At 39.4% G+C, this 16,593-nt stretch overlaps 1 protein-coding gene across 4 annotated transcripts in view; it reads right to left on the bottom strand.

Annotated features, from left to right (window-relative positions):
* Positions 1 to 16,593, bottom strand: part of jmjd1cb (jumonji domain containing 1Cb) — a 179,719-nt gene that overhangs the window by 93,614 nt on the left and 69,512 nt on the right. For all 4 annotated transcript variants that reach the window (XM_017310810.1, XM_017310811.1, XM_008438209.2 and 1 more), the window contains exon 2: positions 2,763 to 2,942. In XM_017310810.1, coding sequence (XP_017166299.1) covers positions 2,763 to 2,942 — 180 coding nt within the window. The remainder of the gene's footprint in view (positions 1 to 2,762; positions 2,943 to 16,593) is intronic.

Here is a 16,593-nt window from a genome sequence, read left to right as displayed (position 1 = left end):
CAGGCGCTCGCCATCGTGCCCCACCTCCAGGCCTGGCTCCAGAGTGGGGCCCCGGTGACCCACGTCCAGGTGAGGGAAAACCAAGTCCAAAGGTATTTTTCATCATAAGGGGTCTTCGGGCTGCGCTTTGTCTGGTTCCTCACCTAGGACCTGTCTGCCTTGGGTGACCCTACCAGGRGCATAAAGCCCCAGACAGCATAGCTCCTAGGATCATTGGGACACTCAAACCCCTCCACCACGATAAGGTGGCAGCCCAGTTAACAAATATGTGGAAAAAAAAATATTTATATAAAAGTTACATACTGCAGCTTTAATTTCACGCAGGAGAGGATGGGTCAGGAGAGACGTGGGTTAGAGCTGCTGCTGACTGACTCATCTGTTAAGTGGTAAAAGGCACAAGGGACAAGTTAAATATATAAATATGTTGGTAATTTCTTTCCTTAATTCATTAAATGCTAATGAAACGGAGGCAAACAGCAGTCTGTAGCTAAGTTAATTATGCTAAATGGTTGAAAATCTCACACAGACTACTCACCTCTCTTGGTGTGTATAAATTAACACACTTGCCTTTTTGAAAACCTGATTTTATAACTTTTCTTAGCAGCATAGTAACTGCCACAATCGTTCGTGTCTTCCACTGACTGCAGCTGAACAGCATCCCTCTGAAGCGCTCCAAGCAGGAATGAACCATTTAACGCAGATAGGGGGGTTCAGGGCAAATATGAACGTGTGTTTTATGATCTGGGAGTGGGAACATAACATTTTTACTGCTACAAACAATCTTTGAAAATACACTGATTAATTTTGTGATTGACAGGGCCCCAATTTTCTTTTAATTTCTATGAACAAAAAATAAATAATTAAATTGTGGAAGCCCCTTGTTGGTCAGGGCCCCTAGAATTGCCATCACTTTCCCCCCCTTAACCGCGCCCCTGCTTCTACCCACACGGTATTTACTGCTGAGAAAAAACAAACATCAGCTTTTCGGGGATCCATCATCATTTCTGTTTATTTTCACCAGACAACTGATTTTCTACTAGAATCAAATCCAGCAGATGTTCCAAGACTTGAATCGCCAAACTTAAATCATCAATAATACCAGAGGAAACACTAACAGCAGTAAAATGTTATGCTAATTTTTAAAATTGATTATTGAGAACCAATTTAAATATTTTAACATGAAATGTAAATGGAACAAATATGTCTGTTACACTGTTACACTGAGAGATGTCCGTCGTATTTCAGGTCAAAATAAAATTCTCAATCTAAATCTGCCAGGGCTTTGAATACTTTTAGGTTTATCTATATAAGCAAGTCTAATAATCTATTAATATAATAATGATAATAACACAGCAATCTCCATCTCAATCTCATCCTAACACTAGCATCTATAGTCCAACAACCCACAGAGTGTGCATCATGGAGCCCCTCAGCATGATTGTGCTGGCTAGTCTGAAGGAGCTGAGTGGAGGTGTCCTGGAGGAGGGCTGCTCTGTGAGAAACAGCAGCTCTAAGGTCTAAGGGCACTCAGGTGTTTTGAACAACTGAGTGGTTGTCACGGGAGATTCAAGGATTTCTAAAACATGCGTGAAAGAATGAAGGCAACACAGCAGCTTCTGTTTCTGATGAGTAAATAACATTATAACATGATGTAAAGCTGGTTGGTGGATGTATTGCATGCTCCCCCAGTGATTTTTTGAGCTTGTGTAGCAACAAACTGCTCACTTGGTGGAGCTCACTTCGCCTTACCTTGCCCTTTGACCTCTCACCAACTGTTTTCCTTTTGACAACCATTAACCTGGTAGCAATTCTCCTCTAAGTGGGGTAAACGTGAGCAACTCTTTTCATGACACCGTCCCATACTACAGCAACAAACACCAGCCTGACTTCACTCCAGTCTGAGGGTTAAAGCACACGTTCCAACTTGCTCCATGCATGATGACAGAATGGTGAAATCAGCAAATGACAGTGGCGGTCAGTGAAAGAAGACCCAGGTCCACATCACATGCTAAGTGACATCTACTCCCAGTTTAAGCTCAATTTATGCTCCAGCTTGGTTTGTGCGTTTCACATGCTTACAGAACATGCCAACATTACATACCTCTGAAATTTTTTAACTAAGTGGACAGTTCCCAGGGAACAAACATGGCGCAGGTTTGCAAAAACAGACATCCAAGCAATTCAGCCCATTTAAACAATAATACCATCACCACACTCACAGGCCAACAACTGTGTTCTTTACTGCTAAATGTGTTGTGTAGTGTTAACTGTTTGCTCTGCTCTGAAGAATCAGATTAGTGTGGACAAGACACAGAGTATAAATGCTGCAAAAGTTGTACCTGTCTGATTCCAAACAAGAAAAAAAAAAAAAAAGAAAGAAAAATGTTGGCGCTGAATGTACATGTATCAAACATAAACCAAGCTTCACAGCTGGAACAGGGATCGTCAACATCATTCCAACAGAAAGGATTTAAGGTGGTGTGTGAAAGGGTGTGAAGCTCTGAGCCAACTTGACCACTTATGAAAAGACTTAAAAACCAAGACAAACCGGCAAACAACCTCATTACAGAGACATAAAGAGGCCTTAGGAAGTTAACCAGAAGATGAAAAAGACTGATAATCAGACTGAAAATCTGTCTAAAATAGAAAGACAATGCATCAGAAAGCAGACAACGTGTAGCAGCATCTCCAAGACATGGATTCAGTCACATGACTGAGCCGGTCATGTGACTCCAGCCCCTAAATGTAAGCTGAGGTCTTACCAGTGCAGGCCACTGGACGTGCTTGGCCTTGGTTCCCTGCAGAAGGCCTCCAGCTCCAGCTGCTCCTTCCTTTCTCTTTGCCCAGACCAGCTGGTGCTCCAGGAGAAACAGCTGGAAATCCTCATAGACCTTCACCCACTCCCTCTTCTCCCACTCTTGGTCATCAAATTCCACATACACCTGAAGACAAAACAACTCCTGTTAATAACAGCATTCTATGAGAGGAAGGTAATGTTACAGTGTTCAGGGATGATAAAACCACCATATTCAGCAACTAAATATTTGTTCTAGGGCTGCAGCCAGTGATTATTTTAGTAATCAATTATTCTGACAATCTGATAAAAATTACCACATTCTGCATTTTTCATTTAATCACTTAAGCATTTTCTATACAATAGTAAAAATACAATAATTAAACAACTGGTTTGAATAAGAAAACATTGTCTAAAATTCAGTAACAGCATTCCTTTAAACAAAGAGTGAATATGAACCTAAAAACACATCCTTTTAATATCAACACGTGAAAAGCTGGACTCTGTGTGGACCTGGGGATTATTTAATATTAATGTGAAAGGTGCAAAATAGGATTTTTCTTTATTTATTTTAATTTTTTTTTAAAGAATTGGAACCAGGTGAATTTAAAACTATAACTTGAATAGTTCTGGGTAGAACATATTAACAGGGTTGCAAGGATTTTCTTTGTATTGTATTGTATTGTACAAAATTACTCAGTATGTTGTTCTTTCAGCAAATGGTGTTTTTTGTGTCTTTATACTGTAGCTAACCATTGATTGAGTTCTGAATTTGGCCATTTCTGGCTTCGATTCATGAAAATGATTTCGATTAATCATTTCAGCCCTAATTTGCTCTGGTTTTGCAGTTTTGTCACATATAAATGACCCAAAAAAACACTCAAAAAGCTGGTTTATAGTAAGGCTTTTGTTAAGACCAAAAAGTTGACCAAACAAACCCGGTCCTATGTGGAAGAAAAACAGGCTGTTCCACCATTTATAAATGTGTGTGTGTGGAGAGGGGCGGGGGTGTTATAAAAAGATGAAAAGCAGACTGGTTAGCTGGTTATTACATTTTATTATTTAAAAAAAAAAACATGCATCAGTTAGTCTCGAGTTCCCAGATGAAATAAAAAATAAACCAGGTCCCAGAATTCCAGACCTGGAATTTCAAAGTGATTCAAAGTGATTCTACATGCCATCATAACTAAACCAGTGGCTGGTAGTTAAACAGAGCTGAAATCAGAAGAAATAAAGTCAAACCTTTGGCTTTTTTTTTTTTCATCAATTCCTAATGCATAATAGAAAATGCAATTTGATGAAGTCAACATCCACTGCCAGCAGCTAGAGACCTTTCCATGCCCTCTTTAAGATAATCCATTACTGCTGGAGTGCACAGATGTGCGCATGAATCAGCCATCCTTCCCTCGTCTCCTGATTCCATCCTCTTTCTCCTTCATCCCCTCCCCCTCCCCTCTTTTTGCAGGCAGCGTGGAAGACAGAGCGGAAAAGGGATCAACGAGTGCATCTCTCCTTAATCAGCCTCCTGCCCTCCTCCCCTCCCACAATGAATCGCTGCAGTCAACTGAGTGATCACTCCCAGCCAGAAGGCAGTGAGGGGAAGCAGGCTGGCTCTTTGTTTACGGCTGCTGCACTCTCTCCACACGTCTAAAGCCTTTCCTTTCTTACTGCCTGATGTCATCCTTTTAAAGCCCGTCTTAAAACCCACCTATTTTACTTGGCTTTCAACTCCAGTGGGATCTAGTTTTAAATTGTTTGTTTTAAATTGTAAGAGTTTTTATTTTTTATTGTTATGTTGTGTTTTAATGTACAGCACTTTGTATCAGCTGTGGTTGTTTTAAAGTGCTTTATAAATAAAGTTGGTATGGTATGGTATGCTTGCCTCTTCTCCCTCCTGGACACATTTCCTACTTTGATTCAACCAAATCATTAAAAGTCATTCCAGGACGCTGGGTGGAACTCCTGGAACTCTCTTCCACCTCAGAGAACGGTGGATGACAGATGGAGACAGATCCAGCCGTTTATTCCTCCTGCATTCCACACAACAAAAGTTGCCCTCAATCACCATCCATTTCTGATAGGGCGATTAGTTGGAGCAACTTTTCCCCATTTGCTGTAAACAATGGCTCATTCATTCATGTAGTGATTCAACTAGATAAGCTTACCTTACTCTATAGTTTCATGTCATTTCCGGGGCGCCGAGTATCTTCAGCAGACTGAGCGCCTAAGGTAAAGTTCTACACATAAAGACCTGGGCCGCCAGGAGATTCTCACTGTAGGATACAAATTACTGCTTTCATTGCATTTAAGCAAAACACTGAACATGACCTAATTATTTGTAATTATATGGGTCCTATACACTTTGTTTAAATCTAGTTATGATAGGTCAGTGGGCTATAAAAACCATGTTCATCATGTTTTTACTGGAAATCATCCTCAGATCATTTCCCAGTCTGCTCAGTTTTGTCTGTTGTAAGATTTCAAAATGAGCCGTCTAAGCCTCTCGTCATTTTAAATGCAAATAAGCCACTGTTGGCCACGCCCTCCAAATGTATGTTTACACCATACATGTGAAAATGGCTGCAAACAGATGAAAATAGTCCAACTGGCCAGCTTTGACCCCAAGTGAAACCCAGAAGCAGAAGTGGAGAGTCTTGGCCAGCAGAGGTTTCTGGATGGTGAATCGACAACCAAACCCCGTCTTTCCCAGCAGCCATTGCACAGCGTATAGAACGGGAAAACCAGCTGACCAGTTCAGCTTGGGTTGCAAGTAGGGTTGCCACCCGCCCCTTAATTTGGCTGTTAACGTTGCGTCCCATATTGAACCGATACAGGATGCAATATGTTCCGCATTCTATGAAAGTCCGATAGACATGCCTACCACACACATATCAACACATTAAGTGTAACAATAATGACTAAAATATTGTTACACTAAATTCTCGTTGCAGGAGCTAAAGGACCCCAGAACGCTACGTGCTGACGCTGTAGTCACGGTTGCCTATAAATGCACACTACACAGCCCAGTGAGCTGCTATCGACCTGTGTCTTTTTCACCTTTGTGCGTGCGAGGACTGAGGAGAACGTAGAGGTCTATGGAAAATGATACAGGTGTGTGGGGTCGGTTGGACCCCTTTTCGACATACTAGGGTTAAAACATCCTCAACCCAATACTCCACCACCCTTAGAAGTAAAACCTCTCGTAAAGATACAAACGTGAGAAGGAAGACGCAAATCCCAGGCTAAATAACGTCAGCGAGGATGAACACAAGAAGTTTAAACGAATGTGTTTGTCCTGGCGCAGTGTGCTGCTGTATGATAGACAGAATGGATCAGGAGAGAAACTCCAGACCCACTCCAGAGAGAAACTTCATCCCTCAATCACCTCCTAAGGCTGATATGGTACAGAACATTTTTTTATTAATTATGTTTCTTATTGTGGTTTTAGTAGACTGTTATGGTTTGATTATTAAATAATCAATTATTTGCTTATTTAATGTATAGTCGTATCAGCCAAAATAATACAAATGGCCATTTAAAGAACAAATCATACTAAGAGATTAATAGTAAATACATAAATATTTCCTACTTTAAAAAGGTTTGTTAGGGTTTTCTGTTTGTTTTATTAAGAAATGTTGACATCTTCTATGAATTCAGTGTTCAGTGGTCAATGTCAGACAGACCTGCAGCCCAGGGGTAGAAATCATGCTAAATAAATGTCTTTTGTTAATGCTCAGGGGTGGATTTTTTTAACCTTCACAACATTACTTTAACAATGAATTAAAAATTAAAGTGCTGCGCTTTTTGCTGCTGTATTGAGATAGGACCACATTTTCTATCTGCCAAGAACCTGCAACCTGAATCGCTCTTTGGCTCACTTATTATATCAAATGATGAAATATTGTTCTGTTTTTTTTATTTCATTCTTTTTTTAAGTGTCTCAATGGAAAAACACTGACTACCCTGTCCCCCGTGGTAAATTTGGTAAATATTTTGGTAATATGTTTTACAATACCAGAATTTTCACATAACTTATGTTTTTGGAACCCTGTCTGAGGATACGTTTTGATTATTAAATCAGGTGTTAGGCCTGTCACGATAACAAATTTTGCTGGACGATTAATTGTCTAAAGAATTATTGTGATAAACGATAATATTGTTTCAAGACCTTAATGGAAATGACTAATACATGCGATTTTCTGATGGATACACCTTATTTTCAAAAGAACACGTTACACTGGAACTGATAAACTAAATAAAACAACCAAAATTAAAATGGATTCTCAGTCTTCATTAACAAAAAACGTACTTGAATAAAAACTAAACAACATAAAGCCAAAGTGGAAATAAATACTGCATTCAACCAAAAGAGTGCAGATTATGAAGTCTGTATACTATATTGCCCTTCAGTAATCACTAGATTTAAATAGAGAAGACGGGCACATCCGACTACCTAATGCAGTAGTTCACACTACACCAGTGTTTCTCAACCTTTTTTGGGCCAGCGCCCCCCTAGCCTTTATCCAGGTCCATAACCGCCCCCACCAAAGAATTTGCAGGCTACTTTGCACTGACCATTATTTTATCATTAATATTACTATCACTATTGTAGATGTTTTGATTTTTATGCTTGTTTCTGTATTTATCRTCAAAAATAATACAGGCGTCTACAAAAAATGCAATGAACATTYAAGTTAAAATTGGTAGGCCTAACAGCAGCCAATCAGAGTGGAAAAAATATTCTTATTCTTTGCCATTGTCTAGTTGTTAAATCTTGCACAAAATGACCAGATAAAAGATGTACAGCAATGCCAGTTTAAACCTTGAACTATTTGCAAACGACTGAGCTCTGCAACATTAAAACATGCATAGAACTGTAATACATTAATCATAGCTCTTCTTCTCTTCAGTGTTTGTCAGTTTCTGGTAGTGCAGCTCTGAGCTGCCTTCAGGAGAATGGGACATCAGAGTATCATCCATAAAACTTCACCCACATGGCATTTATTGTGCAAACCAGAGCTWTCAGTGGAAAAACAAAAGTTCCATGTTCTTTTAATGCCATACAAATATGAGACAGAAACATGGATTATATATTTATATAGACCTGTCTATTGATTTATAGATTAATAGTTTTACTGTACAGAAATTACAAAGAACAACTCTGCTTCTTATTCAAATCCTAATGAGTCAAATTGAAAGTGTCATGGAGTCATCAGCCTCATGACATTAACACTGACATGAAAAATAATATTGAAGAAATTTATCAAATCTAATTAAAAATATAAATAAGCGATCAGTTCTTTACTGTTATGGTCTGTAAGATAAAGATATTTATTCTCAGAACTAGATGTGGTCTCAACAAACCCATGACATTTCAACAATATTATTTTACCTTTTATCTGGAAATGGTGTCTGTTTATTCTTGCCATACAGTCTCTGTATTAATTATTGCTCAAAATGCCTTGCCATACCAGTTTATTCCTCTGTATTTATTTTAGTTTCTTGGTTTATTCTTGCATTTTGTTCTTCATTCATTTCTATTTAGTTTCATTCGATTAGTATTATCCTCTCTTGGTTTATTGCTATGTCCACTTTAGTTTCTTTCCTGTTGCTAGATTTATTTGATCAATTATTGATGCTCACCACCAGTAATTTTCACTCATCACCTGCTGCTCCGTCTAATCGTCATGTGTTTCACATCATGTGTTGATTTTTCACTGTTCAGCGTCGGATTCTCGGTTTTTATGCCATAATTCACATCTAGTTCGTCTCTCCGTTTTATGTCCCGCTTCTCCTGTTTCAGAGTTTTGCGCAATGTGCGCGTTGTTATTTTTTTTGCTGCGTATGGTGCAGGGCGGTCGGGAAGTATATTGATGGGGAAAAGGCAGACTGACATAAACCTTTTAAAACAACAGAAACAATTTCTGCATTCTGATTATTGAAATTTAAAAGTGCTGTGTTGTTCTATCACCCCCGTTTCATACCGGACCACTTACAGCACCAGTGTTAACGCTATAAAATGAACACTCTCTATAGTGGTATCACCCATGGAGGGATTTCTTGATTTCTTTTTTAAATGGGTTCATTTTTCAGAGGGATACACAGTGAGGGTATCGTGATTTTAGCTACCAGTAGCAGGAGAACGGAGCTGCGCCAAGAAGTTAACAGAAGTCAACAAACACTGAATAGAAGAAGAGCTGCCATCGATACAGTTGCAGCCAAAGCATGATTTAATGTTACACAATACAGTTTTACCAAGTTCCTCAAAGTCTAAACTAGCATTGTTGTAAATTTAAGGTGTAAAGTTTACCCTCGACCAAACGCCCCCCAAAGGCATCCCAGCGCCCCCCTTTTGTAAAAATGTCCACCAGCGCCCCCTGCCGTCCTCTGAACGCCCCCTGGGGGGCGGTACCGCCCACATTTACAAAGTCTACTGCTTCAGTTTTTATAATGGCAATTTGCATATACTCCAGAATGTTATAAAGAGTGATCAGCTTAACAGCAATTAATTGTAAAGTCAATATTTGCTAGAAAATGAACTTTATCCCCCAAAACACATTTCAACTTCATTGCAGCCTTAAAAGAACCAGCTAACATCGTTTCAGTGATTGCTCCTTTAAAACAGGTGTGGATGTTGATGAGGACAGGGCTGAATCTGTCATGATTAAGTAAGAATGACACCACTGGACACTTTAAAAAGAGACTGGTGCTTGGCATCATTGTTTCTCTTCTGTGAACCATGGTTATCTCTAAAGAAACGCGTGTAGTCATCATTGCATTGCACAAAAATGACCTCACGAAAAAGTATCGCAGCTAGAAAGATTGCACCTCAGTCAACAATCTATCTCATCATCAAGAACTTCAAGGAGAGGGTCCATTGTTGCCAAAAAGGCTCCAGGGCGCCCAAGAAAGACCAGCAAGCGCCAGGACCGTCTCTTAAAAGTGTTTCAGCTGYGGGATCGGGCTACCAGCAGTGCAGAGCTTGCTCAGGAATGGCAGCAGGCAGGTGTGAGTGCATCTGCATGCACTGTGAGGCGGAGACTCTTGGAGCAAGGTCTGGTCTCAAGGAGGGCAGCAAAAAAGTCACTTCTCTCCAGGAAAAACATTAGGGACAGACTGATATTCTGCAAAAGGTACAGGGAGTGGACTGCTGAGGACTGGTTGGATTGGTTCACTTTCACACTGCACTAATCAAAGTGGACAAAGTGATACAGTCACAACAGCTGCAGCTCATATGGCCCAATGATGACTGAACAGAAGGGAATACAGAAAACCATCCAGCACCGCTTGCTTACAATGAAAACTAACCAGATCCATGCGGACCTGGGGTTCCTGTTTCTAATTTAAACTGATTGGTTTCTTACAAGAAACTGCATATGAGCAGAAGGGGGGGGGGGGGCACTGATGTACCCCACATATTACTCTGTACAGAAGGTTTGTTTCCTTTCTTTGGCATCACTGAAAAGTCTGTTTGTGTTTCCCACTGTAAGCAAACCACACAAGTGTTCACTTGCAAGCAAACTGGGACCCACGTTTTCATGTGCACCAGACTTCAAATCAGCTTCCTTCCACTCCTGTCTAAACAAAGTCTGATGGAGACAAAACTCCTTTCACCCAGCATCAGAGGGTTGGAGACCTTTTAACTTCCTTCCATCAAATACTCCCTCAGATTATGTGACTACATGTACACACATATTTAATGCCATTGAATAAAATAGCTCCACAGCATTTGTTTTTTGTCTTAATAGAATCCTGCAGCAGCGCCTGGAGCCCAGTCCCAGTCCAGTGCTGGAAACCATTTAGCAACATAAAAGTCCTGAGGGTGTCATAGTGTACTCACTTACATAAAGCATCTGTGGACAGTGAAGTTATGTAGAAAACAGCTGACTATCTGGAAGTGAACAGTCAGTTTTATTGACAGTTTTATGGACTTAAAAATAAAATAGAGTTCTGCAAAATCATATATTATTATGCTAATTTTTATATCACCAAGGCCCGGCCACATAATGAAGTTAATATTATCTGCATCATCTATAATGCTCTTTGGAATAAATGGAGGGGAATCTGGAACAAGTACAGACCACTGAATGTCTAACGGGATTATGGGATCAAAAGGGATTGCTGTAAAGTTAACGACAACGCCAGTGACTGTCTGCTGTCGCTGCTGCAGGTCAACAACAAAATGCAATCTGTGGCCAGATAGGAACTTTTTAAAGGGGCAGTATCATGTAAAATAGATTTTTTTTTTTTTTTTTTTTAGCTTTACATCATGTTTAATGTTATTCCCTCATCAAAACCATATCTGATTCTTTCATGAAAGTTTGAGAAATTCTATGACAACCATTCAGCTGTTCAAAATGCCTGGTTGGACTTAGCCCCGCCTTCCAGATATAGCTCCTCCTCAGAGCTGCAGTTTCCAAGTTTTAGAGCCTCCGCTTCACAGAGCAACTTCCCCACTCGGCTCCTTCAGACTTGCCAGCAGCAATTAGCAAACACCTGGTGGAACTGCTGAGCTCTTTACAGGAGCTACTTCTCAGTGGAATGCTGGTAAAAACGTTTTTAAAGAGTTAATGTTGAGATGACGTCCTGAAGACTGAGTTTAACAAAGACCAGGAGTTTTTAAAGAGAAAGAAGCTCGAATTTAAACCGTTAGATTAAGAAGTATAATATACATTTTTACAGTTACTTTATTGTCCTACGAATGGCACTATGTGTCTGGAAAACACATAATACTTCCCCTTTAAAAATCATCTGAATAATGAACTAAACTTGATGCAGTAACTAGGATTATTTGGAATTTATGGAGGATTAAACCAAAATAACATTTCTTGTAAAGAGCCTTGAGATGGCATTTGTTGTGAATTGGTGATAAATAAATAAACCAGGAACATCTGCACATCAGATGTCCTCAAATGATCATTCTCTGTGCATTTTACAGTCAGGCATGAAGCCACATACCTAAAGTTGTCTAAGTATTACAAATTGGGATAAAAGTCAGGGTGATAATCATCATAAGCAATATACTATGAGGAATTTTAGATTTATGAATTTAAGCAATATATTGCCACATTTACCAACTGTAACATTAATAAACTGTGTGTGTATCATCATTTAAACATGGTTTTAGTGGTGCAGTGGAGTATAATCTGCCCATCACCATCAGATGAGAAGCTGATTTCTGGCTGGCTGCACCAGAGGTTCCTGGGAGCCAATGAGCATGAAGCATGAGAGTAGCCAACCAGAGTGGAGAGAGCAGCCAAATCTGCCTCTTAAATACTGCAGCAGGGAAAACTGGAGCTTTACAGAATACAGAGTAGGAAAAACGGAGGCTGCGAGTCTTACTGCTGCTGCTACAACCATGCAGCGTCTTTCTGAAGACAAAGACACAAACAGGTGTTAATCACATCCTGATGTCAGGATTATTGAATGCCATATTTATTTTTTTAAATGCAGATCCATTAATCACTCAAGCCTGCATGATTCCTTAGCAGTTTAACCATTGTAGTATGTTGGTGTTTCAATAAAACTAATCTTACTTTGATTCTGCTGTGATGAAACTGCCTTAAACCCTCCAACCTCCCTCTGGTAATGAGGTTTCAAGCAGCTTCCTGGCTCTTTTCCCACAGCCTGAGACTCAGCTTTGCTTTAAGTAATGCAGACAGTCATAGAAAAAACACAAGTAGATTTCTCTGGGCAGAAATGATGTACAAGCAGTTCAAATAATATTGTTTAAAAAATTAGAAACGTCAAAAGATAACAGGGTATAAAGACAGACATGTGCTAAACCTAGAGTTTAACTGAAGCACAATAGAATGGTTTAAAACAACACTGAGAACCATGTCAGATCAACCCTATCATGTATATTAGTATAAGATGTATTAAGAAGATGAACATCGACTAAGTAGGTACGTCCGTCTAAACAGATCTGTTGTATTAGCACCCATTAATTTATTTAGCATCCTGGTGAACCCAGACAGGGCCTGAAGGAAGCAAGATGTTGCTCGCCTCAGAGGGAAAATTATCAGGCTGCAGTTTCTAAACACCGACTGCACAAAGAAGATTCTAAGAACCAAATATGGGAATACTGATTTAAATGTAGATTTAATATCTACAGATCTAAACGTGATTCTGAGGATAAATAACCAGCTGAGTCTAAAGTCTGAATAATCATCGTTAATTTTGACAGAAAAATTTTATTTACAGTATTTTTAGTCTTTGTAGTCACAATTTAGACATCAGAATTATTTTAGTTTTAGTCAACCAGTCTTACTAAAATTTAGTCAACTAAAACCAGTCGATTTAATTGACAAAATTATATAAAAGTGTAACTACTTCATGAATTCACTTTAATTATTAACATTATTCATGTTTTTAACCAGTTATGGCTGAACTTTATTGTCTCAATATGCAATAGATACAAAAACAGTTGCAATTTTTTCAAACATCTTTATTTTTCTGACTTTACTTTCAAATATAGCAAAAATATTTAAAATAGTTGGACGGCTTTGCCTGAAAATATGAATCATCCGTAAAAACTGCATATTAATTAAATGTTTGGAGAGGCTGGTGAAGGATCACATCATCACAAAACTCCCTCCTCTTTTGATCCGTTCCAACCGCTGCACAGAGGATGCCGCTCCCTCCAACCTGCACTAGAGCCAGGAGGGGAAAAATACTCGTGTGAATGCTGTTTCTGGACTTCAGCTCAGCATGTGTCACAGGCTGCTGGATTTCCTCACAGACAGACCCCAGTCTGAGAGGGTTGGTAAAAATGCTTCAAGGGTCATCCGTCTCAGCACTGGCTTGAGCCAGTGCTGAGACAGATGACCTGGTCGACCAGGGCTGTGTACTGAGCCCACTGCTCTTAGGTTCAGTACGAACCACATCATTAAGTATGCAGACAATACTACAGTGGTGGGTCTCATCAGGGACAACAATAAACTGGCCTACAGAGAGGAGGTGAAACATCTGGTGGACTGGTGTGATGCAAACCATCTAATCCTGAATGTCAACGAAACAAAATAAATTATGTAACACTTTATTTTAAGGGGGGTGAATAAGACTGACATGCTTATTCATGTTCATAACACCTGTCATGAACATGAATAAGCCTTCATGAATATTTATAACTGTTGTCATAAAGCATCATTGGGTAAATTATGACACTTTTAATACAAAGTTGACATTATTCAAAATGTCTTTGTTATGACAACTTGTTATGACATATGACAACTTGTTATGACAGACTTTCCGGAACAATACTCTGGTGTAGGGCCCACATGAAAGGTAAGGACACTTGTTCCAGATGACATTAACCAAGAAATCATTACTGATATACATTTGTTATAAAAGTATTACTGATTGCACTTTAAAAATTATATAACTTTATATTATTAAAGGTAAAGTTTAAACAGTAATGATTTCTTGGTTAATGTCAAGTTGTCATAGCAGACATTTTGAATAATGTCAACTTTGTATTAAAAGTGTCATAATTTACCGAATGACCCTTTATGACAACAGTCATAAATATTCATGAAGGTTTATTCATGTTCATGACATGTGTTATGTCATGTTTATGAAAGAGCCATGACAGTCTTATTCACCCTCTTCAAATAAAGTGTTACCAGAAAGGGTTGTTGATTTCAGAAAAAAATATGTTAAGTCACACACCCCTCCTCATCAATGATGCTGCAGTGGAGCAGATCAGGAACATTAGAATCCTGGGGACACAGATCACTGACACTTTGACCTGGTCCCTCCAAAATCTGGTCTGGTGAAGGAAGCTCAGCAATGTCTGCACTTTTTATGTCGGATGAGAAGAGCAAACCTCCCCTCTCCTATCCTCACCACTTTCTACAGAGGGACAAAAGAGAACAAACTGACCAGCAGCACCTCTGACTGGTTTGAAGCATGTAACACCTCTGACTAGCAACGCATAGAGAGAATGATGGCAGCTGAGAGAATCATTGGGACAGAGTTTCTTTCCATCCTTGACATCCTAGACCCCTTGCACCTTCAGCATAATTTGTTCTCCCTGCTGCCCTTTAGAAAAAGATTCAGCAGCTTCAAATACAGAACAACCAGATTCCACAACAGCTTCATGCCATAAGACTACTAAACCGTCATTAATTTAATCTTTTATTGTATATATTTATATTGAACTTTTATTATTACTGGAGTCTTGCAACAAAATTTCTTTCAATATGTAAATTTTTAAATGTACAATTGAATGACAATAAAATCAGTCTATGTCTACGTCTTGTTGAGACGCTTTACCAAGGTCGAAAAAGAGTCACACGCTGTTAGACAAAGGCCCATAGTAAAGAGTTACATGTTTGATTCTGTTAGACACCAAGGTCCATTTCTCACGAAAAAGAAACGTTTTCTCAGGCCACAGAACCATGATGTGATTTCAGGGAGTGTCTTCAGTCCATATAATCAGCTACCCTCCTCCTTTTCCTCAGACGCTGCACAGACTTTTTTAGAAACTTCTCGAATGTAATGGTTAAAGCGTCTCCTTTCAGCGCTGAAAGTGAATAAAATAAGTAAAGTCTGAATGCTTTTCTTGGCTGATTTTATGCTCCGTGTGTCAATACAAATTATGATTCATCGATTGGGATTTCCATTCCCAACAGTTGGTAGCAGAGGATGGTTTTGTGTTGACACGAGCGGAGATTGGACTGGCCATTCAGGCGCAGACTTTCCGGAACAATACTTTGGTGTAGGGCCCACATGAAAGGTAAGAACACTTGTTCCTTAATATACACCATTGTACTGTTTCTCAGGTCTGTCTAAATTTCAGTTATCAGCCGTTGTTCGTACCGTTTTTCAGGTTTCTCTCATTTCAGTTTTTATAAAAGTAAAGGTACCAAAGAGATAAAAGTTGATATAAAAGAGATAAAGTTGATAAGTCTTCAGTAGTTAAGGGTGATCGGCTAAAGGTCAAGAGGGCCTGCAGTGGGAGGTGGCCGCCCCAACTTTCTTTCCGGACGTGGGGAAGGGAGGTTGGATTGAGTTTTCCTCAGGAGGGCTGCACCTGAAATATAACAAGATAAGCCTATCTGTGCCATCGAAGAAATGTAAATGTTGACGATGGCCGCATAGGAATTAGTGAAGATAATAAAAGAGAAGAAGACTTAAGTTGATCGCGATCTGAGTCACAGAAGAAAGGCAAAACCTTGACTGTGGCCGCATTGGAATTTAGTTTTTGGATCCATTTAGGGTAGTTTGTGTGTGTATGTGATTTGTGTCTGTGCGCTTGGGTGAAACACGCTGGGAGAGATTGTGTGGAAAAAAAAAAGATTTGGAGTGAAAGGCTCTGCCGCCTAGCAGTCAGTTTGCGTTTAAATGTATTATTCTCTGTTGATTGCAGTTTCTTTTAAATGTATGTTTGGTGTTTGGGGATTGTATCTTGTTGGTTCGTATGTCTGTATGTGCTCGGTTATGTTGTGTTTTTATGTGTGCACCCATCTTGTTACTATGTGGGAGCTTCTGCCTGTGTGTCCCATGCAAAGCTTATGTTTGCTGTTCTGTGTGTCCTGATTTAGTACCATTGTCTTGCACAGCTGTTTGTCAGTAGTCACCGTCTCTTTTCTCTCAACAGGAAGGCAGCAGAGCACATATTGATGTTTTAATCACTTCTGACTTTAATTGTATTTCTTTCCTACTTCAACAGATGAAACGGTTTTGGGAAGAATATAGATATTTTCTGAAAGACTTCTGTCTCGTTCTTTAGTAATTTTAAATTGACATGAAGCCTGATAATCAAAGTGGTCCAGAATCTCTCTATTCCCTTAGAT

This window comes from Poecilia reticulata, linkage group LG19, assembly GCF_000633615.1.
Source record: "Poecilia reticulata strain Guanapo linkage group LG19, Guppy_female_1.0+MT, whole genome shotgun sequence".
Taxonomy (NCBI): domain Eukaryota; kingdom Metazoa; phylum Chordata; class Actinopteri; order Cyprinodontiformes; family Poeciliidae; genus Poecilia; species Poecilia reticulata.
The sequence above is the reverse complement of the archived record's forward strand: the minus strand, read 5'-3'. Positions and strand labels throughout refer to the sequence as shown.